Source organism: Leptonotus elevatus, chromosome 6, assembly GCF_054856555.1.
Source record: "Leptonotus elevatus isolate MCC_2025b chromosome 6, RoL_Lele_1.0, whole genome shotgun sequence".
Classification (NCBI taxonomy): Eukaryota; Metazoa; Chordata; class Actinopteri; order Syngnathiformes; family Syngnathidae; genus Leptonotus; species Leptonotus elevatus.
This window is the reverse complement of record NC_141244.1, coordinates 26,097,650-26,125,010: the sequence shown is the minus strand read 5'-3', so window position 1 is coordinate 26,125,010 and position 27,361 is coordinate 26,097,650. Positions and strand designations below refer to the sequence as shown.

Sequence of the window (27,361 nt, the reverse complement as noted above, 5' to 3'; positions counted from 1 at the left end):
CTTTTTGCTGCTATGTGTCTCGTGTCGCTCCATTCCATTGGGAATCAAAATGGCCTCCGGTAAGCTAGCGTGACAGAAAGCGTTCTTCACATCGTCCTGAAGAGCATTAGGGTTGTAAGAATGAAGCATTCTCACTTTAAACGTCGCATCAAGCGCTCCAAGTCTCAATCCCCTCCGCCCCCGTCTTCTCACCTCATTTTCACCTTTCCGTCCACTTCCCCTTCCTCCCGTAACTCCTCCCACGGCCTTTCAAGCGTTTATCACCTCACCGGCAGTCTGCCCTCCCGTTCTCGGTTCACCTGCAGTTCAATCCCTTTAGCACCGGCGGCGAGCTCTTGAGGAGGGGGAGGCAGAGGGAGGGCAGAATAAAGTACACGGGGAGAAAGGAGATGAGGGGATGAAAATCCAGGCGGGGGTGGAAGGACGACGGAGGTGAAACATAGGTTAACGCGTGTCATTGAAGTTGAATCACGAGAGCAGGGGACGGGCAACTGGCCGCTTGGGAGTGGCCTGAGATTCATTTTTCAAAATAAAAGAGTGGACTGCAGATGAGCAGGTTTATGGTGTGTTAAGTGTGTTCACCACTAGATGGCAGACACAAAGCCTAATGCTGTGGTGGGTGAGTTGAGCGTTTCTAACGGTGTGGTCGCACCAGAGACGAGTCCGTCAATAACTTTTTGACGGTTCGTCTTTTGCCGGCAGACCCGTCCGCCATCGTCAGTCTGTCATTATTTCAATCCAAACCAACGTGTCATTGTCAAAGCATCGGCATTATTTTAATTGATTAAACTAAATTACAGTTCGCGGCCACTGTTGTACGTCAGTCAGCGTTATTTATTTAACCATGACGGCGTCATCGCTAAATAACATTTTGTCACCACAATTTCAGGGACAGGACCATAAAAAAGGTGTTTACAAGCTGCAGTTAAAATCAATACAACTAAAGACAGGCTTGGCAAGGCTTGAGTGAGGAAGTCTAGAGCAGGGGTGCTCAAGTTGGGTCCTCGAGAGCCCCTATCCAGCCTGTTGTCCATCTTTCTCTCCACTAACACACCTGATTCATGATTAGGATCGTTATCAGGCTTCTGCAAAGCTTGCCCATGAGCTGAGCATTAGATTCCGTTTTTAACTTTGTTAGTTTTTAACATAGTTAGTTAGTCAACCTCAACCCATTTTAATTGAGTCCATTTCTAGGTGACTACCAATTGATTAACATATATTGTTCCAATAAAAATCTGACATATTTTGCTGTAATTTAAAAAGGCAGACTTTGTCATCCATCTGCTTGCCCCCCCCCCCCCCACCCCAGTAGCACTGATGAAAAATGGTGGCACCCTCCATCGTTTAGGTTGGCCATCCTTGCCCTGAAGGAAACCCTGAGCGGGCGCTGGAGGCGGGAGGAAGGTTTGCACGAGGGGGATTGGAATAACTGCATGGGTGGGGGTTGTTCACCACTGACTTGGATAGGGTAGTGGGGGGGGGGGGCTGCGGGTCTTCTTTTTCATCTCCCTCGGTGCTCATTTTTTATTTCAAACTTAGCGAGAGCGACAGAGAAAGTGAAATAGTGGCCGGCCAGCCAGCCAGCGCTAAACTGCAGGCGAGCGGCACAGGGCCAATTTATGGGCGGATGCCTGCGGCGCTGTCACCTTATGAAGGCAGGATGGGGGATTAAATCTTGCAAAAGGAGAAGGAAAGGTGAGCGCTGACAAACGGGAGCTCGCAGAGGGGGAAGGATGCGTTGGCGGCGACTTTGACGGAAAGGGTCGCCATCATTGCTGTATTGCGCTTCATTAAGACTTTTTTTTTTTTTTACAGGATGCAGTGATGCCTTGACATGCGAGTTCAATTTGTTTCGACGTATCTAAATCATCTCAAATGATCATTCCCCATTGAAATGAATGGAAACACCATTCATTTGTTCCAGTCTCACACAAAAAAAAAATGTATGAGAAAAATAGTACTTTATAATATTACACTTTGTAAAGTAGAATTAGAAAGAGAAAGTGGAATTCAAAACCGTTTTTGTCACACTTTCAAAACGCATTGTGTGGATTATTCTGTGTGCGTCCTTTAGCCACCTTGGGCGGGGGGGGGGGGGGGGGGCAGTATACATTTAGGTATATTGTACTGCACTTTAAAATCGACTCCTCACTCATCTTATAAGTACGGCAGTAATAATTAGTCGTTCTTTGCAGAGGATAAAGAATATCAGTCGGAAAACAACACAGTCAATACAGACTTTTTTTTTTTCCAGGGGAAACAAGCCGATCAAAAATGTGTAAGGTGAAGCTAGCTACAACTCATCAAGCCTACACTCTTTTTTTTTTTTTACCAACCAAAAATGTGAAAAAAGAAAGGAAAAAAACCATCTCACAGAGTAGAATGAAGTCATGAAGAGAAACTAACCCCCCCCCCCCCTTTTTTTTTTAACAAAGCAAAACTTGTTTCACACAATTCACAAATTGATGCTAATTGATATGTGGTGGTTTTAAAATAGACTAAACCACGCTGAACCAATACTTGGCTAGACATTACCAAATTTAACCCCTTAAGTCATGGCTTATTGAACACCAAATGGTGGACAGGTAATAATAATAATGATAACAATGGATCAGATTTATATAGCGCTTTTTTGGACACTCAAAGCAATTCACAATGGATACATTATTCGTGTACTCACACATTCACACTGCTGGCAGTAAGCTACTTAAGCAGCCACATATTATTTATCTTCTGCAAAGAATGAGTAATATTACTGCTGAGAGCAGCGCCAGATTGTTTGCATGTCTCAACTATACTGCCCCCAGGTGGCCAAGGTGCGCAATGTCCATAGAATGGAAGCAACAAATGTCGCCGTTCTCCTCCTGCGTCGAGCCAATTGTGAGCATCACTGATCGGCTGCAATCCCGCCGGGAATAAGTGGAATAGAAAATTACACTGCCGCTTTTTATTGCGCTAATAATTTAAGCAAACAATTAAGTCAGCCTTTTCCATGATGCAGCGCTTTTTCGCAACTCTGATAATGAAAATATTGTTCGAATAATGTTGACGGCTGAATTTCTGAAAGAGCTCTCCTGTACTTGACCTGATTAGTTTCCGCCCGTGTACCTAATGAAGCTTTCAGTGAGTGTGCAACACACACACACACTAGATGACAAATACTTATTTAAAAAAAAAGAAATGTCACACATATTACACATGCACAACACACACACACACAGCTAGCAGAGCCAATTGTTGTTTCCTTTCTGTGCGACTGTTGTGACGGACAAAATTGGACTCTTTATGTTGATGCGTTGAATGCGACGCTGCATACGTGCGCGCGCGCGCCGGCCACCGGTTGGAGAATGTGCTGATTGTGTGACGAAAGCCCGAAGGGCTCCTTTATGTAATTGAACAGAGCTGCTGCACTCAGATGAATGGGCGAGCCAATAAAACGCCATTAGAATGGAATTGCGGTGCGAAGGAAGGAGAACGGAAAGATACGAGCCGTTATATGGACGTACTGTATGTGACGCGCGTTCATCTGCGTGTGTGCCAGCGTGTGTGCGTATCAAAACAGAGGTTGTGTTTTACCCGTTAGGGCCGCTTCATCTTGAATGCATATTGCATTTGGTTTTCCAATTGGGCTTCTTGAGGGAATAAACTCCCATTTTTTATAAAGACTATTCCTTCATTTTTGTGTTGTTATGAGCCAACGTCGTTAAAACATCCCGCAGGCATAAAAGTGAGATTGTCTCCATGCTCGTCAACATGTTTACTGACCTCGCACGCCCTCTGGATTGAAGCCTTGTCATCCAGGGAGTCGCCATGCATGCATTAGTTTTGTTATTTTAATTTGACACGGGTCCCCCGAGACGGCAGACATTCCCGAAAAAAGGCCATTTGGAGAGTAGACGAGCGCCGCGGAAGAGCAGAAGCAATGGCGAGGAATATGAGGTGACCGGGGATTAGTTTGGGGGGGTCTCTTTGGCCATTGTAATGAGCCAGGGGATTATAATTGGATTGAAAAAAAGGCAATTTCATGAAAAAACACCAACGGCTGCTGGTCGAACGTAATGGCGACCGATTACGTCACGGGTGTCAAACTCGTTTTTTGTAGCAGGCCATATAGTAGTTATGGTTTTTCTCACAGGGCCATTATGACTCACTCAAATGATCACATATACACAACAAATTGAGGGATAACTACTTTTGAAATCAGAAGCCAGTAAAAAAGAAAAAAAAAAAGTTTGTTAAATTATTTTTCAATTAAGGTGGACTGGAAACAAAAGTGAGATGTAAATCAACATTCTTAAAAGGGAAGACAATTTGAAATGTTGTATTTAGCAAGAAACAGGAAGTCGTGCGCATGATTTACCTTAGCACGCCACATCAAATGATATGGCAGGCCGGATCTTCATTTTGTGTGGATTACGTCATGATGTCACACAAAGGTATCCTAATTCCAAACTGCCTTCAACGCTCCACCTCAAATCATAACTGGCTTCTTTCAAGGTTAAAACTGCAAAAAGAAAAAAAGAAAAACATGAGACAGCAAAACAAACAACATTAATGCAGAAGAATGTCTGTTCTTGGAATGTGGCTAGGAAACTCATTTTATCCAAGAGGAGACTGGGGGCAACTGAAACATGCCATTCAGGCACAGTTCCAAGGATTTTAGGAGGAAAAACTGCACACAAAAAAACAGGTCCCAGTGAACACATCAGGCATGCTAACAAACAACAACAACATGGCTCTCCTGTATTGTTGGCTTGTGAGAAGAAAAACAATTATCCACTGTGGTCAGTATGAAAATGAATGGATGCCATTTATATCAACTGCTGACTTTCAAAAGTAAAACTGTAAAAATCACTTCACGTTAAACACGTCCGACATGCTAAGTAACAACAACAATGGAGGAGAATGATGCTATCCCATATTTGCTTCTTAGTAAGAAGACAAAGTGGAGACTGTAGAGTATATTGTCATGACAAGGTCCGCATTGACAACCAACTAATGAGTATTATTAGCTTTTTATAAACGGGAGTTTGGATCTTTTTTTTGCGGCTGCCTCAATCATCAGCGCTAGTATCAAGCAGCGCATCAACACATAAAAAGGGTTAACCCTTTTAGTTGAAAACAACTTACTTTACCCTCCACAATCTCGCGCTATACCCTGGCTAACGGCAAAACAAAGGATGATTTTTGTCACATTTTAAATCCACCTATGTTTCTACTAGCCTCATCTTAGCTAGCGCGAAGCTAATTTGTCTCTCAGGTCTGGCGTCCAAGTTTGAAAAGCTCCCTTTGGTTTGTTGCTAGCATGGCGTTAACGAGGGCTGAGCAATATGGCCAAAAAATAAAATCTCAATATTTTCAGTCTATTTTAATCTAATAAACCCACCAAACGTTTATTTAAAGGTTTCATTTATTCAAAAATAATTCCTGTACAAAATGTTCAGACAACCATAATGTATACTGATTCTAAATCAGTTTTAGCATACACTTAACATTCATAGTTAGCAAAATTACAACTCAAAATAATGTCTGGATGTAACAGAACATAAAAACAACAGCTTTTGTTAGTATAGAAGACCACATTCGAGTTCACAATTTAGCAAATTTTCAACGATTCGATTTTCACAATAATGATTAATCAAATTAATTTGATTTATTGCCCAGCCTTATTGCCTGCGTGAGCAGAGGTGGTAAATTCAGGTTCAGAAATTAAAAGCCCTGCCACAGTTTGGCTTTATTATCCTGGTGCTAGCTAGCAAGGTCCCTAGCTAGCTCCCCGAGTGCTCTTTTTACCTGCTAGGGAGCTAGCTAGCTAGCTAGCACAAGGGGCTAAAGATAAACAGCGAGATATTACCCGGCCAAATGTTCCCATAACTACTTCCGGGCTTTCATCCAATCATTCATCTCTGACAACAATATGCTATGACGCATTCTGAGTCTGACTCGAACGGGGAAATACGGATCGATCGGAATAATAACGTGACGTAAGCCGAACACAAAAATTGCGAACAGCTTTTCAGCGGATTTCCGAAGCCAAACGTATCACATTGGACTTGCGAGCCTGCACGGCGACGCACCTTCCCGCGTGCTGCATAGCAACACACACCAATGGGCTTTCTAGTCAGGAGTTAATTTATTGGTAAGTACTCAGCTGTCTCTTTCTCCCGCCGGCCCCCGACATCATCAATCTCCTTCTGCACTCCTCTCTTGTCAGCACTAACGCTCGCAGCCGTCCTGCCTCCTCATCCTCCTCCTTCACTATTTCATTCCTAAAAAACAAATGTACACTTTGTCATGCGCATGCAAAATTGTTTTATGTGGAAATGAACGCGTAATCCCTGAAGTGAAGAACAGATAAGTAAACAAGGCATTTTGCAGGGAGTGCGCGCGTGTGTGTGCGCGCGTGCGCGCGTGCGTGTGTGTGCGGCACACTCCAGTGTGAAGGCCGAGGATTAATGATCAAGGTTGTAGCGCTAATTAACCGGGCGCTGATTAATTCCTCTTAGCACCGGTGACCTAATCATTTTTTTTCTTTCTCAACATTTACATCTTTTTTTTTTGTGCGCGTTACTCCCTCCGTCCTTCGACGTTGCCTCCCCTGCTCTCTTCGGCTTAATTAAGGAGACTGCTCGGCAAGCTGTCAGCGCTCTTGGCCCGCCGACGTGCCGCCTCCTATTGTTGTGCGTTAACGGCGCGCGGCTGCCAATCAGGCGCGCGGCCCAGGTTATATTCCCACCGATGGATGTGGCGGCACTCGGCGATAATGACGTCTCGCTCACTCTGGCTCTATCGCCTCCTTGCAGGAGCGCGCCCGAGGATGCCGCGTCTGACATTTTGGATTTAGCCTGTGGTCCTGCGCGCAACCTACGCTTTTGCGACTCCATTATACGCCACACTTTCCACTTTGTTGGGATAGTTCATTTTTTTGTTGTTGTCCACAGTCTCTTCTGGCGTGGTTTGTCTACACATTCATGTAACGAAGGGCTGCCAAGATTAGTCAATTGCTGTAGTCATGACTACAGTTTTTCTCGAGGAAAACACAAATAAATCACATATACAGTAAGAAGGACTACAATGTGACTAAAGAAATGAACTTTTTTGTCCAAAAGACTACAATTAAGATGGCTGGCAATGTTAATTGATCAGTCATGACTACGTCGACGACCAAATCTGTCGATGAGTTTTTGTCGACTAAAATGCATATAAATCATATGTACAGCAAAAAGGACTACAATGTGACTAAAGAAATGAATTTTTTTGTCCAAAAGACCACAACTAAGATGGCTGCCAAGATTAGTCAACTCGGCACTACTACACTGACGACCAAATGTGTCAATGAGTTTTTGTCGACTAAAACTGAATTAAAACACAAATAAATAACATATGAAAAGGACTACAATGTGACTAAAGAAATGAACCTTTTGGTCCAAAAGACTACAATTAAGATGGCTGGCAATGTTAATTGATTAGTCATGACTACGTCGACGACCAAATCTGTCGATGAGTTTTTGTCGACTAAAATGCATATAAATCACATGTACAGCAAAAAAGGACTACAATGTGACTAAAGAAATGAACTTTTTTGTCCAAAAGACCACAACTAAAATGGCTGCCAAGATGAATGAATTTTTCACACCTACGTTGATGACCAAATCTGTTGGCGAGTTTTTGTCGACTAAAACTGAACTAAAACACATATGAATTGCATATAAAAAGGATTACATTATGACTAAAGAAATGAGCATTCTTGTCCAAAAGACTACGACTAAGATGGCTGCCAAGATTAGTCGACTAGTCCCGACTACATGGGTGACCAAATCTATCGATGAGTTTTTGTCGACTTAATCACATATAAAAAGGACTACAATGTGACTAAAGAAATGAGCGTTTTTGTCCAAAAAACTACAACTGATATGGATGCCAAGAGTAGTTCGTGACAACTTCGTCGACCAAATCCGTCGATGAGTTTTTGTCGAGAAAAACTAAAACACATATAAATCACATATGAAAAGTACTACAATGTGATTAAAGAAGTTCACTTTTCTTGCCCAAGAGACTACAACTAAGATGGCTGCCAAGATTAGTCGACTCGTCACTACTACACTGACGACCAAATGTGTCAATGAGTTTTTGTCGACTAAAACTGAATTAAAACACAAATAAATAACATATGAAAAGGACTACAATGTGACTAAAGAATGAACTTTTTTGTCCAAAAGACTACAATTAAGATGGCTGGCAATGTTAATTGATTAGTCATGACTACGTCGACGACCAAATCTGTCGATGAGTTTTTGTCGACTAAAATGCGTATAAATCACATGTACAGCAAAAAGGACTACAATGTGACTAAAGAAATGAACTTTTTTTGTCCAAAAGACCACAACTAAAATGGCTGCCAAGATGAATGAATTTTTCACACCTACGTTGATGACCAAATCTGTTGGCGAGTTTTTGTCGACTAAAACTGAACTAAAACACATATGAATTGCATATAAAAAGGATTACATTATGACTAAAGAAATGAGCATTCTTGTCCAAAAGACTACGACTAAGATGGCTGCCAAGATTAGTCGACTAGTCCCGACTACATGGGTGACCAAATCTATCGATGAGTTTTTGTCGACTTAATCACATATAAAAAGGACTACAATGTGACTAAAGAAATGAGCATTTTTGTCCAAAAAACTACAACTGATATGGATGCCAAGAGTAGTCCGTGACAACTTCGTCGACCAAATCCGTCGATGAGTTTTTGTCGAGAAAAACTAAAACACATATAAATCACATATGAAAAGTACTACAATGTGATTAAAGAAGTTCACTTTTCTTGTCCAAGAGACTACAACTAAGATGGCTGCCAAGATTAGTCAACTCGGCACTACTACACTGACGACCAAATGTGTCAATGAGTTTTTGTCGACTAAAACTGAATTAAAACACAAATAAATAACATATGAAAATGACTACAATGTGACAAAAGAAATGAGCATTTTTGTACAAAAAACTACAACTGATATGGATGCCAAGAGTAGTCCATGACAACTTCGTCGACCAAATACGTCGATGAGTTTTTGTCGACTAAAATGCATATAAATCACATGTACAGCAAAAAGGACTACAATGTGACTAAAGAAATTAACTTTTTTGTCCAAAAGACCACAACTAAAATGGCTGCCAAGATGAATGAATTTTTCACACCTACGTTGATGACCAAATCTGTTGGCAAGTTTTTGTCGACTAAAACTGAACTAAAACACATATAAATTGCATATAAAAAGGATTACATTGTGACTAAAGAAATGAGCATTCTTGTCCAAAAGACTACGACTAAGATGGCTGCCAAGATTAGTCGACTCGTCACTACTACGCTGACGACCAAATGTGTCAATGAGTTTTTGTCGACTAAAACTGAATTAAAACACAAATAAATAACATATGAAAAGGACTACAATGTGACTAAAGAATGAACTTTTTTGTCCAAAAGACTACAATTAAGATGGCTGCCAAAAACAAAACTGCTTTAAATACTGCATTTGTACGGCAGACTGAGTATCTCTTAGCTCAAAACCTGTCATCTTTTTATGGGGTATTTTTGTTTCTTGATCAATCAAGACCGCCCGCCTTATCCATCATATATCGTTTTTTTTTTTTGTGTCAGCTATTGTATTTGTCTTTGGACGCAGTATCCACTTTCATACTTCTCACGCTACCCGGCATTGTGCCGCCGTCATCGATTCAACAAGCGTATTGTTGGCCTTGAAATGAGACAATCCCCGAGTACGCTTGTTTTCATTGGAAGCGCATCTGTCACGGACAATGCCTCCGCCTCGCCGGCCGATTGTTGCAACGGAGCGAGCGTGTCGGCGTGATGGAACATGTCGCTGTGTGCTGCAGTTGCCTTGTCGATGTGTATCGCTCGCTTCAAGTCCTGCTCTGATGCATGACCCCTGCGACCCCACGTGTAGCATCCAACATTCGCACCCCATCCTCATCTGCGCAGGGCTGGCTTCAGCCTCTATCTCATTGAATGTAAATATTTCAATAATAATAATAATTATTATGATAAATAAAACATATAATCCATATTTTCTCATGAATGTCATTAGCAAATATTCTACAATTAAATAAATACATTTATATATATATATATATATATATTAATATATATATATATTAATCAGTTACAAAGTAAATTAAATTATAAAAAAAAAAAAAAAGCATTTAAAAATAATAATAATTAGGATTGTACAAGTCTAAGTAAAAGTTTGATCTAGTTTAAAATACAATTAAATTATTGAAATTATAAATCTGTTATAATTATTTAAAGTGTATATATTCAAATAAATATTTCTTAGTTTGTTTATTAATTTAATTAATCAGCGAAATTGCATATCTTTTCAAATTAACATACATTTTTAGAAGCAGAATTAAAAACATGCAATAATGAAACTTTTAATTTGAATAAATAATATTCCAAATATAGAAAGACATGATCTAACTTATGAATAACAAATGAAGGTAAAAATTGATAGTAATGGAAATAACAATCAAATAAATAGCCTCTAATACATGACAATAATATGGAATCACAGAAAATAAATCAAAAGAATAATGTATTAATAATGAAAAAAATATGATAAATAAACAGAAAATATAATAAACACAAAAAAATAACAACTGTCCAATGTAGACAGAATAGGAAGCCTGGCGATACGATAAATGAGCGCGCCGGGTTTCTTAGCTGAACATTATTATTTATTACACATGACAATTTGAAATTTTGGTCCAGATTTCAGCAACCTTAAACACATCATTTGTTGTCGCGGGCCTCATAAAACGACGTGACCCCCCCCCCCCCCCCCCCGGGCCTTGTGTTTGTTAGCATGCCATGTTTTTTCCACGTATGTCATCCAATTTCTTACGTGTGTGTAGATAATGTGTCATTCCCAAGCGTGGCCCCTCCCACTCCCACTTCCCATCCCAACGTCACTCCATCCCTCCCGCTGGAACCCAAAGGTAATGCACCAGCACTTTTTTTTTTTTTTTTTTTGACCTTCTTTGTTCATCTGTGGTGTCTTCCTCTTTTGTCTCAGGTGAACACACACACACACACACAAATGCATCCCTTGTGCCGCAACCTTCCTTTGTCCTGTATTTACACAAGCTTTCATACCTGCTGATGCTGGAGTCGACACACAATCGGCCGCTCTTGCTTCCTCTCTTATCGCTGCCCACACATTTTACCTACTCAGCATTTGTGCATATAAAGCGCACGTGCGAGTGTGTGCGTGTGTGTGTGCGTGTGGACGGGCCTGCACAAATGGTGAGGTCTAAAAGCGCCAAAATGGAACATACAAAAGACAGATGAGCGATCCAGGTGGATTTCTCATCGTATTATCCCACACGAGCGTGAGAGGCTGGAGAAAAGGTCTGGCGCGCATTTGACGTTCGTACCGCACGAAGGTGCATCTCAAGTCAGCTTTTCCCTTCGAAATGAATGCAAATGCCTCCCCAAAAAAATAACAAAATTGTTGGGAATGTGATGCTAATAAGAGAAATAAGTACCTTATAAAAAACATACATCATTTTTTTTTTTACTTCAATTAAATGCATATTGTGCTGCTCCTTCAGGTGTGTGCACCTTGGCCACCTGGGGGCAGTATAATGTAAGACATGGATATATGGAGCTGGTCAGAACTCCTTCGTAAGCCGCAGCAATGTTAGCCATTTTCTGTAGCGGCTAAAGAATATATGCCTGTGACATGAGTGACGTTACCGATTTGAATCGGACAATCGGTTTGATTGAAAATATGTAAGTGCATGGACTCGAACCGAATCAAATCATTGTAAAACGTACGGTCCTTGAATCATATCGCATGTCATGTATCGAGATACATACTGAATGCAAATCGGGTTCTGATCAGGACAAAAGAGTTCTGAACATATTAGTCCAGTCCCAAACGGTTTAAAATGGCTACCAGTCCGCTTTAGAAGAGGTTTTAAAAAATGATGCTACTGGTCGATAAATCGCTGAACGGTTTAGGTCCTGATGACATTAAAGAAGTGCAAATGGGGAAAAAAAAACAATAGATACTCTTATGTCTGCAGACTTGGGTCGGTTTGTGGAGTCAAATCAAACATGGTGAAGCAGCATTTAGCTGTTATGCTGCACACAAATAGAATAAGCTGCCAAGTTTTTGCTTTTTTCAAAGCATTTTTAAAATCGCGTTTTCCAAAATCACGTTCTTGCACCTACGCTCTATTACAAATTTTTAGTAAAGTACGTTTTTAAATGTGTTTCACACTTTTGTTTGTAAATGCTTTTAAATCCTGTGCTTTTGTTATGTGAAGCACTTGTGTACAAAACGCTCTATAGAGATAAAGTTGAGCGTGCAAGAGAACCGTCAGATTGCGCAATTATCAAAATGTATACGCGTCACGTATTCTGTAGTCAAATTGAATGTAAGTGCGTCGAATTGTTCTGCCTGTCACTATTCGTCACTGGCAAAGACAGTTGAATAAAAATAGATTTGTCATTTTGCAAATGTTATGAAATTGGATCATTTCTCAGAGACCCCTGATGATGATGACAGCAACCCGGTTCGGTTATACGGTACGGTGCAAGCGAGCTCGCCATACAAACGCCGTCGTCTGTTGCGCTCATTCATGCACTTGCTCGCTAAACAGCCGTGCTCTCTATAAGGCAGCAGAACGGAGACTCGGGGCGAAAAGGGATCATGTTTCTTATTCTTTCGATCTACCACCTTCTCACTTTTGACCTTCTCGTGCGTGTACGTTTGTGTAAATGTCAAAGAGAGAGTCGCGGGGAATGAAGCCGCGGCGAGAGCGCAACGTTTCATCGGCGCTCGGAAAAAAGGAACAAGGTGGCTTGACGTCGGCCGGCGCCGCCGCCGCCGCGGATCAGGCCCTGGCGGGAGATTAAAAAGGAAACGTGGGTGAAGGAAGTGATATTGCAAAATAAACGACTTTTTACATTGAGTGCCGGCTAAAAAAAAAAATCAAGTGCCATCATCACGACCAACATTAAAATATATCAGTGCAGTTGGCCGGCTCGGTCCCACGACTGCCACGAACAGTTTTATGCACTTGCAAACTTTTTACAAGTCTTAACTTAGTTTGTGTCTCCCTTAAAAAAAAACCAATTGCCATTGATTGATGAGAAACATTGCAAATATATCCATGTCAGAGAACTCGGGTTCAAACCCCGCTTGGATCGCATTTGAGTACATTGGATGGTTTGATACCAACTGACTATCAGATCAGGAAATGGATTATAATTTCGCAATAATGCACATTAGACAGATTGCAGTTCAAGTTTTCTTTTGATTCATTTGTCATTTAACTGCAAGTAAAAAAAAAATATATATATTTACACATAATTTACCTTTCAATTGACTTAATAAGCACATGCTTTCAAATCTTAGCATTCAGCTTTTTTAGCATTCCCACGCAATTTCTACGGAAATTGCACTTAGTCTAGTATTTTCTTAATATTGTTTATCTTTAGCTGACACAAACTCAGTGGTAACGTCGGGACTGTATTTCCAGCTTGAAAACGTCCATTTTTCTGTCCATTCATTCTCCCAGTGATGTGAAGGAATTTGTTTTGTTTTTTGAGGGGCTGGAATGGATCAATGGCATTTGAATTCACTTTAATGGGGAATATTTGGTGGTGATTTTTGTAGTTTTGTGACCGGCCAAAGCCAAGCTTGAACTTGGACCCGTTTGGCCTTGGCAGAGGTCTTCATTCGCTGTTATTGTATATTTTAGAAACTTGAGGTGTGTCTAATGTTGTGGCCGATCGCTTCAAAATCGCTTTATATGAGCTTGTGCGTGCTTCTCCTTTCCATTCACCAGCACGCTGAATTTTCTTAAAAAGGTCGACGCGAGCGATGAAACAAAATGCCACAAGATTCCACTTGCTCTTTTACTTCTTCATCTCCCCTCACTCATCTTAAGTGGGTGATTCCATTTCCCGGGCGGGTGGGCGGGCGAGCCGCTTCCGGAGTCGGAGGCGGAAAAACACCTTGGAAAATTTTCTCTCCTTCAAAATGCATTGCGCTCTCTCGCCAGGTGCTGCGCCCCAATGTTTTTTTTTTTTCCCAGCTCTTGCTTTATTCACTGTCCCGATTTCTCAGCCATTCTGTCCGGGTGCGGCCGGGGGGGAGTGATGAGAGGCGATAATGTAACTCGGGTGGAAGATATCGACTTTTGATCTCCCGTCTGCCGACTGCGGCTGCTGCCTCCCTCCTTTTTTTTGCTCCCAACCGTCTTTCCATCTCTCGGTTATAAACCAACGTTGAAAGTATAATCTTCCTCCGCGTATTCCTGATTCACCAATCGCGGATGCACATATTCCATTTTTATTGGGGGGGGGGGGGGGGGAACGTCTGTCATTTGCTTGAAAACTCACCTTGTCCATTTTTTTATGGAGGCCAAAGCCTTGTCGAATGTATTATTAGAATCACTTTTTTACTGATGGTGCCATCTTGTGGCATTTTGATGCCAATGAACTGCATTGAGGTGAATTGAGGAACTTTGTGTCATGTTTTCCTCCATCTTGAGACAATTTGCCCCATTTGGACAAAAATAATACCTGCACCACATACATATCAATCAATCAATTTATTTCATTCATTTTCAAAAGAAAAAAAGGTGTAATATAAAGTAATATTCAAATTCAAAGTAAAGCAAAATAAATGAAAGGGGACAGAAAGAAGTTTTGTCTGGCCCACATATTTTGGTATTATATGGAGCTTTCAAATATTATGAACAATAAAATATATATTTGGTCCTATTTCCTATTAATCCTATTAATTAATGAAAAATTATGAAATAACTGAAACAAAAATAGATTTTCTGTAATTAAATAAAAAATAAATATATATATATATATATACAAAGCCTAATACTAAAACAAATTCAAATAATGAAATTGTTATATTTATTTAATTTTAATTTTAATTTCATCATTAAACTAATAAAAACTAACAAACCTGCTCTAAAAACTAATTAAAATTAATTGAATTTAAATAACTTAAGTCAAAACAAGCACAAAAACAAAACACGCAATTTGGTGAGTTTTTTAGCAACTCGTTCAACAGAAAAAAAGACAAAATGGGTAAATTCAGAAATATGTGCATAATTATTTGTCTTGTCTTTGCTTAGATCCCGGCGCAGTGGTGGAGACTCACAGTGCGGTTCCCTACGCGGTGATCGGTGGCGTGCTGGCCCTTCTGGTTTTCACCGTCATCTGCGTGCTCATCGTCACCATCTGGTGCTCCGTTCGCCAGAAAGGTAACACACACACACACACACACACCAATGCCAAAATGAGCATACGTCGGAATAAAATGTTATTAACCATTAAATGCGCAACAGCTAGCCGAAACTCTGACGGGATTCGTTTTCACTACTGACACTAATCGTGTCCAATAACAAGTCGTTTGTCTCGGGTTTTTATGAGTGACTTATTTTGTTTGGTTGTTGAGTGGTGTATGTGCTTTATAAAAACAAATGCGCAACTCACAATCACATAGACACCGCAAAATAAAGCACAAAATTAATGTTACAATTTTAGGAATTTTAAAGCCCCCTTTATTTTGTATAAAATTTGTGTTTGCTGATTATAACGACGACGTATAAGGGCCATGTATAAATATATTTTTTTAAAGTGGGGGGGTAATATTCAGAGAGAAAAACTCGGCAATTTGCGAATTTATAAAGTGGCAAATTTGCAAGTTTATAAAGTGGAAATTTGCGAGAAAAACACTCGTAAATTTGTGACTTTATAAAGTGGCAAATTTGCAAGTTTATAAAGTGGAAATTTGCGAGAAAAACACTCGTAAATTTGTAACTTTATAAAGTGGCAAATTTGCAAGTTTATAAAGTGGAAATTTGCGAGAAAAACACTCGTAAATTTGTGACTTTATAAAGTGGCAAATTTGCAAGTTTATAAAGTGTAAATTTGCGAGAAAAACACTCGTAAATTTGTGACTTTATAAAGTGGCAAATTTGCAAGTTTATAAAGTGTAAATTTGCGAGAAAAACACTCGTAAATTTGTGACTTTATAAAGTGGCAAATTTGCAAGTTTATAAAGTGGAAATTTGCGAGAAAAACACTCGTAAATTTGTGACTTTATAAAGTGGCAAATTTGCAAGTTTATAAAGTGGCAAATTTGCGAGAAAAACACTCGTAAATTTGTGACTTTATAAAGTGGCAAATTTGCAAGTTTATAAAGTGGCAAATTTGCGAGAAAAAAACTCATAAACTTGCGAAAAATACACTTTTGTCCACAAGGAGCTAACATAGGGATTCGTTGGTGGTTAATGAAACACTGTTGATAAAATCAAAACGCAGGATGGAGACGGATTTCTTTTTAATTTAAACTTCACTCGTCATATGCAACAGCTAGAATGACAACACTATATATATATATATATATATATATATATATATATATATTTATTTATTTATTTATTTATTTATATATATATATATATAGTACGCCGTCATATAATTCATACCGTATTGAAACAAGACAAAACCCTTTCAAAATAAAATCGCCCAAGTTGCACTTAGCATGTTAGCTCGGCCTTCGGCGAGCGTTCCACTTTCTCTTTGCAAAATGAACGAGCCAGCCCGGTTTTTAAAGTGATGAGCGTCTCCTGGCGTGCTCTCGTGATGGATAACCTCGGACAGGATCGCGGCCGACAGGATGGGGCGGGGAACGTAAGCGTGCACTCCGTGTTTTATGACTCTATGCGAGTATATTAAGGCTCATCCATTAAAATGAAGCTCCCCATCTTTTTAAGTGCCCTCCTCGCTCCTCCCAACGTTGGCAGCCTTCGACCGCGCTCGGCGGCCGCCAAGTCAGAAATGATTGGAACCGCCGGAGATAGCGTTCGCTACTGCCTGCTGCCAATCAACATTCAGACCCGACTATTATGACCAATCAATTTGGAGACATAGGGGGGGGGCGTTAGGGCTTTTGTCCTGAATGGTGGCCCCTTTCGTTAAGATCGTCGATACGCGGGAGGGTGACGCGTGCACGTGCGCGTCCGCGTGTGTGTTCTCATGGACACGGGCAAGTCATTAAGAGGGCATATTATGGAAAATGAACTTTTTAATGTATACAATTAATTCCCTGGCGTGTCGCCCTGCCATCAAATGTGCAATTACGCAACCAAGTGAATCGTTTTCTTAACTGCCCTATTTACAAAAACGTGTCCGTGAGCAAGGCGGTTCTCTAATTTTCTTTACTTCTTAGACTACATTGATAACCAAACTTGAAAGTGGAGTGGCGATTTATTTTATTTCAAATTAAATTTTTTGGCCATGTTAGTCAATATCGCCCCCTGCTGTCGACCAAAATTCACACCACAACCACTCTCGCACTTGTCTTGCGAATGTCACGTGACCAAACCCGGAAAAATACCCGTATGATGTCATAGTTAAAAGTTCAATTGACATAATCCCCCCCCTCCACACCAAGTTTTACCTCCCATGACTTGGTAGCTATGCTGGGTGAAGATCCGCTATCGCCAAGTGATGACACTTGCTTGGATAGACATAAAATGAGGCAAGCAATATCTTTGGCAAATTGGTGAAGAAGTGCTGCCTCCATGAGTGAAAATGCAATCATTTTTCATGAAGCCGACTTTTTGGTTTGGGACCATGGAGTCGCTCGCCTAGTCACAACACCCTGTCCCCTGTTAACATGGTAATGACATAACGACACACCAGACATAAAAGGCAGGAGAAAAAAAATAAAATTAAAAAAAATAAAATAAAGTACAAAAACACTTAACAGAGACAACCTTAATCTCAAATCAAAAAGTTCTAATTATTTCATATTCATATTCCTGCTGCATGCGCCTCATGCGCTACGCTAATCAGCAAGTGCTCTGTGATGAAGTGCTGCCCCTACGAGCGAAAATTGTATTAAAGAGTCTGGGCTGTTTGAGAACAAATTGTCTGTTTTGTCACAAAACCCTAACTCCGCCCCGGTCGTCATGGTAACAAATCTGAATTGGCAGTGGGCGGGGCGAGTGAGCAGTGGCTCATTTGCATGAGAGCAATTCGAAGCGTCTGTAACCCGAGTGAATGTCGACTGCGCTGCCGTTCTTTCTCCTTTTGAGCTTTGATCTTTTCTTGCTCTTCAAATGTGAACAAATGAAAATGTTGAAAATGCATCACTAAGCGCTAACCTGGCGTCCGATCTCTCTGCTTGTCTCCTCTTGTCTTTGGTTCCCCCTCTTGGCCTCTTCCCGACCGCCGTTCGACTCCTCACACGCTTACTTTTAATTGCGAAGGCTCGTATCGCACCCGAGAGCCAATTCTCGCTTGGTACTGACTTCAAACTAATCAATTAACACGTCAGGTACAAAAAATGCGTCCGCAACGCGAGCTCTGCTTTCATCTTGGATGTGATTGATGCTGCATGCAAGGCTGTCGTGCAGACGCTTCGCACACTAACCGACCCTCTCCCATGACCACCACCTGCTCCGTCACTCTCTCTCTCTGTCTCTCTCTCTCTCTCTGTCTGTCTCTCTCTCTCTCTCTCTCTCTCTCTCTCTCTCCCCCCTTGCTCTTTTTCTCCCACTCTGACTTTCTTCTTCTTTCTAACGCTCTCCCTCTTTCTCTCTCTCTGTCTTGCCCTCCATGTATGTCTCCCTGTGTCCCTCGCTCCTTCTTTCCCTTCCTCTCTATCTTTTTCTCTGCCTCGCTCTCTCTTTCTCCCTCTCTACCACTCTCTCTATTTCTCCCCAACTCTCTCTCACTATCCTTTTTTCTAACTCTTTCTCTCTGTCTCCCTCTCTCATCTTCTTTCTCTCTCTCTCTCTCTCTCTCTCTCTCTCTCTCCTTGCTCTTTTTCTCCCACTCTCTATTTATCCCCAACTCTTTCTGACTTTCTTCTTCTTTCTAACGCTCAATCTCTCTGTCTCTCTCTCTCTTGTTCTCTCTTTCTCTCTCTCTCTCTCTCTGTCTCTCTCTCTCTCTTGTTCTCTCTGTCTTTGTCTCTCTCTCTCTCATTCTCTCTCTCTCTCGTTCTTTCTCGTTCTCTCTGTCTCTCTCTCTTGCTCTCTCTCTCTCTCTATCTGTCTCTCTCTCTCTCTTGTTATCTCTGTCTTTGTCTCTCTCTCTCTCTCATTCTCTCTCTCTCTCGCGCTCTCTCTCTGTCTCTCTCTCTTGTTCTTTCTGGTTCTCTCTGTCTCTCTCTCTCTCTTGGTCTCTCTCTCTCTTTCTCTCTCACTCTCTCTGTCTGTCTCTCTCCCTCTCTCTCTCTTTCACTCTCTCCCCTTGCTCTTTTTCTCTCTTTTTTTCCTACTCTCTATTTATCCCCAACTCTTTCTGACTTTCTTCTTTTTTCTAACGCTCAATCTCTCTGTCTCTCTCTCTCTCTCTCGTTCTCTCGCTCTCTCTCTCTCGCGCTCTCTCTCTGTCTCTCTCTCTTGTTCTTTCTGGTTCTCTCTGTCTCTCTCTCTCTCTTGGTCTCTCTCTCTCTTTCTCTCTCACTCTCTCTGTCTGTCTCTCTCCCTCTCTCTCTCTTTCTCTCTCTCCCCTTGCTCTTTTTCTCTCTTTTTTTCTTACTCTCTATTCATCCCCAACTCTTTCTGACTTTCTTCTTTTTTCTAACGCTCAATCTCTCTGTCTCTGTCTCTCTCTCTATCTCTCTATGTCTCTCTCTCGTTCTCTCTCTCTCTCTCACTCTTGTTCTCTCTGTGTCTCTCTCTCTCTCTCTTGTTCTCTCTGTGTGTCTCTCTCTCTCTCTCTCTCTCTTGTTCTCTCTCTCTGCCTCTCTCTCTCTCTCTCTCTGTCTCTCTCTCTCTCTCTCTCTCTCTCTCCCACCCAGGCTCCTACCTTACCCACGAGGCCAGCGGCTTGGACGAGCACGGCGAAGTGCAGGAGGCCTTCCTCAACGGCAACGACGCCAGCCAGGGCAAGAAGGAGTATCTACTGTAGCCCCCTTGTCGTCCTGTGACCTTTTCCCTGTGACCCCCCCTCCCCCTTCCCCTTCCTTCCCCCCCCAATCACACCTCACACGCACACAACATACACTTTGCAAAGCGATGACACACACAAACTTACACACGCCTGCGTAGCGTGAGAGCGTATGGCGGCTTTTCCGGCAGCACAAATTGCTTTCTGTACACGTGAGAAGGTAAAAAAAAGAGGCAAACTATAGGAATTAAGGGTTTTTCGCCAAGATGGATGCAGGAAGCGTGGGAGGAAATAATGAGAGGCAATCAAGTGCCATAATTTCGCAGCAGGTGTTAAAAGCGTCCCCCATTGCTCGGTATTTAACAAGCTAACCGAGATCCGTCCATGCTGGGAAATGTTCTTAAATTTGGAATTACGGCAGAAGAACAAAAGCCTCCAGGGCATATTCCTACTACTCTACATGTACACGCTAGCGTGCAGTGTAACGTATGAAGTGCTGCCTCGTCGGGTGAAAAGAGTTAACGTTTTTCTTTTTTGTCCTTTTCTTCTCCGCACGCTGGGCTCTCCTGTTGTTATGACAACAAAAGTCGGATCGCCAATGGCCTTTTTGTGTAGCGGAGGAGTGAGCAGTGGCTCACTTGCATGAGACAGGGCCACCCCCTCAAAACCAGCTCACTTCATTAAGACAATTCTTGGTATTTTGACAAAAGGGAACTGTTTGAAATTGTAATTTTTTTTTTAAATAATAATCATACTACAGTGTTGCCTTGACATACAAGTGACCTGACTTGAGTGTTTCAAGATACCAAGCGTCATTCTGATGATTTGTTTGCTTTGACTTACAAGCATGAACTTGAACAAAACAAAGCGTATTTAGATCAAATCAAACACTGCTTAGCTTAATTGCTAATACGTAATACAAGACGTCATAGACGGGCTAAGAGAACCAGCATCGATGTGGCAGTGTTCGAACCTTTTAAGCCAGCACTTTTCAAAGTGTGGTATGAGTACCACGAGTGGTACATACGCTCGCTCCCTCGAGTGGTACATGAACAACAACAAAAATCACTCAATGAAATGTTACTATGTCTTAAACTTTTGTTTTTAATAATCCAGTGCAATACATTTTTATTGAATCATTATTTAAGTAGTTTTTTTTTTAATGTTCTTATATCTACATTATATGCGCATAATGTTTTTCAGTTACATTTCTTAGAATAATATATATAAAAAGTACCTTTTCAGAATAAAAGGTTATTATTTTTTTAAAAGCACTCGGGCCTGCTATGCTACTTTCTTAACGTTGATTTATAACAAAATGTTGTTGTTTTTTTGTGGTGGTACGTTGTAAAAGTTTGAAAACCATTGCTTTAAACACGAGATAAAATTACTTATATTATTATACAATACTAATAATAATAATTTATTTATATATATATATATTTTTTTTATATATATATATATATATATATATGTTCTGTATATATATACATATATATATATATATATATATATATGTTCTGTATATATATATATATATATATATATATATATATATGTATGTATATATATATATATATATATATATATATATATATATATATATATATATATATATAGGGCTAGGATATATGTATTTATTATAATTAATGAATATTAAAAAACACGTTACTAACATTTTTTGTGGAGGCTGTAAGGGGTTAATGGCATTTCTATTGTATGTCAAGGCACCACTGTACGTCTTCTTGACTATACGAAGTTTCTTTTTTCCACTCTTGTTTGACTCTCCAGCTGGGGGGGGTTAAGTGATTTCCTTTCTTCAGCACATGAGGCAAAGGCACGTTGTCTTGGCTTTGAGTTGCCTCCCTCTCTGTTATTCCGTCCTTTCTATCTCGCCGGCCTTGTTCTCGCGTCTCGCCGTTTGTCGGCTCGCTACAATGAAAGGATTAACGTCGGGTCCGCCTTCCTGACGCAGGCCAAAAGGAATACGACTCGCCGCCACATTAAAGACAGGCTTAATTATTTGCCTGTGTCATTAAGCGCATCAAAAAAGGTTTACAAGTCTTAATGGGAAGGGCAAGAACAAAAAAGGTGCGACGGCCAAACACTGAATGAGACGTTCAAAAAAACAACTACCGCACACACACGCACGCACACACACACACACTCCAATGTAAACATATTGACGAAGCGAGTATACATATCTCTGAATTCCTTTGTATAAAAAAAAAACAGCAGATGCGTAAATTAAACTTTTAAGAGAGAAGAAACTGTTTACTATTGCATTATGAAACTATAATATACTAACACTGAATATTAGCCGATAGAGGCGCAAAAGCCGAACTACTGTCCAGTGATCTTTAAAGAAAAAAGACAAAAAACTAAAAAAAAAAAGTCTTTATCCGAGACCTACGAAGGTGTATTAGGGCCCCGCTGAAAAGAAAAATATAATCAAGTCTTAATGTTGCTATAAAAAAAAAAAAAGTCACAATCTTGGCACATAATTGTCATTTTTTATTCGTATAAATATGAATTTTTATTCTCTCAATATTACACTTTACTCTCACAAGATTAAGATATTCTTTTTTTTGCATTAGAATTTCCTGGGGGGGTGGGAGGAGCCTCTTTTTTTCCATAATATTTCAATTTTAGTCTTTCTCAAAATGTTGACTTTTTTCTTTGAACTATGTTTTCATAAGATGTAACTTTTTGAGCAACCTAATTTATTAAAATAAAGACTCGTGAGATGATTTATAATTCTTGAAGAAATGTGATTTATTACTTTATTCTCAAAATGTACATTTTCTTGGAAAAAATATGACTTTTTTTCTGAAAAATACTATTTCAACTTTCTGGGGGGAAAAACTTCTTTTTCACGCGGCCTGACAACTTCATGTTCGAGGTTTTGTGACTTTTTCTCCTACTTTTTTTTTCATTTGATTGTGGCCCTAATACTCCAGCGTAGAAACCAGAGGTCTTACTGAGGTTTTAAATTTTTTATTTAATTAATTATTCTCGTTTGAACAAATACGATTGTTGTTCCTGTTCCTGTTATTATTATTATTATTATTATTATTATTGACGTTGTTATTATGACAATTGTAAATGTTAAAAGAAATGTACACTTCTCATGCTTTTGTTTTTAATTCTACTGTAGAGCAGTTGTTGTCTTCTTTTGTCCCACAAGTTCCCGCCGACTTTTCCTCTCTTCTTCCCGGTATTTCTCTCTTTCTCTCTTTCTCTCTCATTCTGTGCCCCGTCGTCGCCTCTCCTTCCCTTTCACCGTTTATTTCTGTGTCCATGTGTCATTGTTGATATATAGCTAAGTATTTCTTTATAGGGAAAAGCTACAAAGCACGAGAAAATAAAAAAAGACTCCAAGAATACCCTTGATTTGTTTTTCTTTTCTTTTATGGGGGGGGGGGGGGGGGTGGGGGTTTGGTTTTGTTGCTAGTGCTTAGCGTGGAATTAGCAGGTGCTGTTTTTCCGAAGAAGAAGACGACAACGGGAGACTAAGCATGTGATGAAATCGATGGGGAATAACGGAGCCGCCGCACTGAAGGCTGAAGATAAAGACGTGGTCGGCGCTGGAGCTTGTTTAACGCGGCGGGTAAACAAAGCAGATGGAAGCGCGGTGCCGCTAATGAATCATAAAGCTGACAAAAGATGATAAAAAAAAAAAGCGAAAATACATCTGAGGTTGTTAAAATCGCTCGCGTATCGATAGCCGATTCTGTCGAGAAGCACTCAAACACGTCCATCTGCACGCGGGGGCTAAATTTGAAAGCGGCCAGAGGTTGCCGGGGCGACGGATCAATGGCGGGCCCTCCGTGCTGGTCTGTCATAAAGAAAGATTGCCAGGCGGCAATCAAAGTAATGGACTCAACGGACGCCAGCGGCGTGACTTGACACGGCCGTGCCGGGCGTGTCTGCCGTTTATGATGATGTTTTTTTTTTTTTTTTGAAGGGAGCCAATCCTATCAGGACTGGCATGATGGATGGCTCATCAAAAGACAAATATCGAACCTTTATTGGTCTTCGAACCTCAAGTGGCCTTCATCTGGTTCCGCTGGGCTTTCCCCCGCGGGACAAGAGAAAAACTGCATAACTACGACTGCAAAAAGTCAACAACAGATGAGAAAGTTGTCAAATTGCTCCCTTGGCATCAATTCATCTTCTGAGTTCATATAAACAGCCAATCTCATTGGTGGGCGACGGTCTCGTACACACGTGAAGATCATTGGGCTGCTGCTGTCTCGATTTCGTAGCCTCCTAACCAAGGACGACAAACGGCAGACTATTTTGATTTATTATTAGATTATCCTGCGGTCTGAGGTGTGTCAGAAGCGGATTTGCTAGAACTTCTCCTGGACGAGCCCCCAAACATTTAGGCCCGTTTCCACCGCAGGAACTTCGGGGCGCGCGTGTCTCCACTGCAGGAGCCTTCCCAACTGGGCCACGAGATTTTAGGGGGACGAGTGGGAGGTCTGACTCGGGGGGGTAAGTACTCGGCCGGCCCGATAGACTCCCGATCGGGCTCCGGCAACCGCCTCAAGTTTTCCCTCTTTCCTCGTTCTGATTTTTTGCTGCGCCGTGCTCGCGTGGCGTCACGGGAAAAACTGTTGCACGGCGATTATGTGGCGACACAGCCACAAGCGGGCCGGGGTGAGAGGACAGTTCCTGTGTAAGTCCCTATACCCCAACGTCCCGAAGTGGAAACGGGGGCTTATGTTACGCACCCGTCTAGGGTTAGGTGCGTAACATAAAAAGAGAAAACCTCTCGGTCGCCAGGGGCAATATGAACAAAAAGAAATGGTCGGGGCTATCAAGTAATTTTGTTCCCGATTTTGCAGCTTCATAACCAAGGACGACAAACGGCAGACTATTTTATGTCTTATGTCTTGTGGTCTGAGGTGTGTTAGAAGTGGATCTGGTATCCCGGACAAGCCCCCAAAATGATGTTTATGCGCCCGTCTCGGGTTAGGTGCATTTACACATCGTGTACTATATACTTAGGACAACCAAAACTATGAAATGCCAGATTTTTTTTAGGTACACCAGAGTTCACCAATTCCTGTCCTCGAGGTATGGAGTCCTGCAGCTTTTAGATGTGATTGAACCGCATCAGAGGGTGAATCCATAGACATGAGCGATCCTGACAAGAAGCAAACGCATCTTCCTCCTTGACTTTATGGCATCCGGTGAACGGCGCATAACGCGGTCGATGATGACAACTTTCAAGTCGATGAACGCCTCATTCGCTCCTGCGAGCAATTGTTTCCGCCCATTGCGAAAAGGGTTCCCATTTACGACCGTTTGTATTTCATTTGTATGACTCGCGGTAAACACGTCGCCGCCGCGTCCAGTTCTGATGTCTTTATCATTATCGGGTTGTAGCTTTCCGTTTGTGAGGCGTTTCAAGTGTCATCGATGCGAGTGTGTTGAGGCGTAATCAGGAAGCTGAGAGCTTTCGAAGCAGACGGAACAATTGACCGACCAAACAAGAACAATCGATACTTTTAACCCCTTTAACTTGTACGGATTTAGCTCTAAACAGTCTACTTGGGCGGTTTGAAAGTATTATTAGGAAGACCTGCTCGAACTAATGAGATCCAACACAAGATCTTTAGCTCAACAAGCTAAATATACAGTAGATGTATAAATATATATCTTATATATATATATAAGATCTTAAGACAAAATCAGTGTTTGCTATTTGCAAATTTGAGCGTAACCTTGCATTTCCATTACGCTCAAATTTGCGCAAAAAGGCAAGTTTCGCAAAAGCAAACTGGTAATGGAAACACGGGATTTTTAAAAAAAACTCAAATATCGCAAAAAAGTTTTTACGCTCTCATGAGGTGTTTTTTGAGACGTGTCACGGAAAACATAGAGGTATGCCTAATATGGCGGCTGGTAAATATAAATGCACAGTACTAAAGAAAAATCCAATTCTCATCTAATCTCAACACAAAAGAGGAACGTGACAAGAGCGCGACAAAAACATCCCAAGCAGCACAATTCAAGATGAGAATAATATTCGTTTTCATGTTTTCTCCGGCACATCAATGGGTGTTCGAGATGAACAATCCAATTAGCGGGAGCCGGGCCCCCTCTGTTTTTTTTTTTTCATTACCAGAAAGCACCGCATTGTATTTACAAGTGTAATCAAAACAAGCATGAAGATTGTGTCAAAAGCAGGTTAATTATGTTCCCCTCCTTCATGATGCGACATCCTCTCTGGACTGTTGTGTTATTAGTCAATGTTTAATTAAACGCTGTCACTCAGATGTGCGTTGTGGGCGGCTGTCTTGGCACAAACTTGAAACGGGCCATTTATTACACCGTAAATGTTACTAGGGCTGACTGATACGGATTTTTGGAGGCAGATGCAAATTGTTGTCAGAAAAACAATACAGATTACAATCGGCCAATTGATAAAAAATAAAATAAAATATATATATATATATATTTACAGGTAAGAACTGCTATTCGTGAAGCAGGTCGGTCACTATATATATATATATATAGTGACCGACCTTTAAATATATTGTTTAAAAACTCATTTTGTACATTTCTTCACAAAAATTAACTCACTCAAAAATGTAATATTATTGAGGTACTATATTTGTCCTGCCAAATTATTATGGTTACTCACGTTGTAGTTATAGCGCAGTATAAGACCCACTGTAACTAAGACATGTCTGCCATCTAGTGGCGAATGGTGATATTACAAATTGAAACAATGATTGCCCCCCCCTACATACTTACGCAGATTCGCATATTTGTGGATTTTTTCTCCCTCAATATTTTTCTTATATTTTTGATTTTTTCCATTCCTTTATGGAATTTTTATCCATATTTCCCTCCATTTTTGTGGAAAACTAAATGTTTGCTAGTGTTGTTTGAATAATATTTTTGGTTTGTCAATAAATAAATAAATAAACAAACTATTTTATTATTATTATTATTTTTGGCCGATGTTTGAAGTTGACCCCGACTTAGAACACATACTGCATATTGAAATTTTGTACATGGGCACATTTTGGTGAGGATGTGGTTAAAGATGCAGAAATTTATGGTCATTTATGGACGATGGGCCGTGGCGGCAAAAGTGACATCTGTGATCAGGATTGCCGTCATCATCGGGAGGATTAATTTTTCTGGCTGGCATTTGGCGTGGGAGACGATAATGAAGCGGCCTTTTCAGTTGCGAGCGACTCGCGGCATCTGTGCATGAGGTCAATTATTAGTTTAAAAACAACCACAAGCTAATAGCAAATTGCTGTTTATTCTTGGTGGGGACCGCAAGCCTGCAAAGTCAACGGAGCTGCTTGCAACACACACACGCAGCACAGAGAGGGGGATTGCTTTGCTTCATTATAGACGCGT

The 27,361-nt window shown here is 40.8% G+C and overlaps 1 protein-coding gene and 1 long non-coding RNA gene across 5 annotated transcripts in view; one reads left to right on the top strand and one right to left on the bottom strand.

Annotated features, from left to right (window-relative positions):
• cadm4 (cell adhesion molecule 4) overlaps positions 1-20,712 on the top strand; it is a 218,695-nt gene extending 197,983 nt beyond the window's left edge. For 3 of the 4 annotated variants that reach the window (XM_086079369.1, XM_086079368.1, XM_086079367.1), the window contains 2 exons: positions 15,193-15,321; positions 19,881-20,712. In XM_086079369.1, the coding sequence (XP_085935495.1) occupies positions 15,193-15,321; positions 19,881-19,990 (239 nt within the window). In that variant the 3' untranslated portion in view covers positions 19,991-20,712. Of the gene's footprint in view, positions 1-15,192; positions 15,322-18,339; positions 18,408-19,880 lie in introns of all 4 variants that reach the window. The other variant, XM_086079370.1, reaches the window with a different exon arrangement.
• On the bottom strand, positions 229-6,361 carry LOC147172992 (uncharacterized). Its single transcript, XR_015095440.1, has 3 exons — positions 6,078-6,361; positions 4,361-4,504; positions 229-334 (listed from the first exon to the last, which is right to left on the bottom strand). It is a non-coding gene; the product is annotated as an uncharacterized LOC147172992 (long non-coding RNA).
• Positions 20,713-27,361: the final 6,649 nt, after the last annotated feature.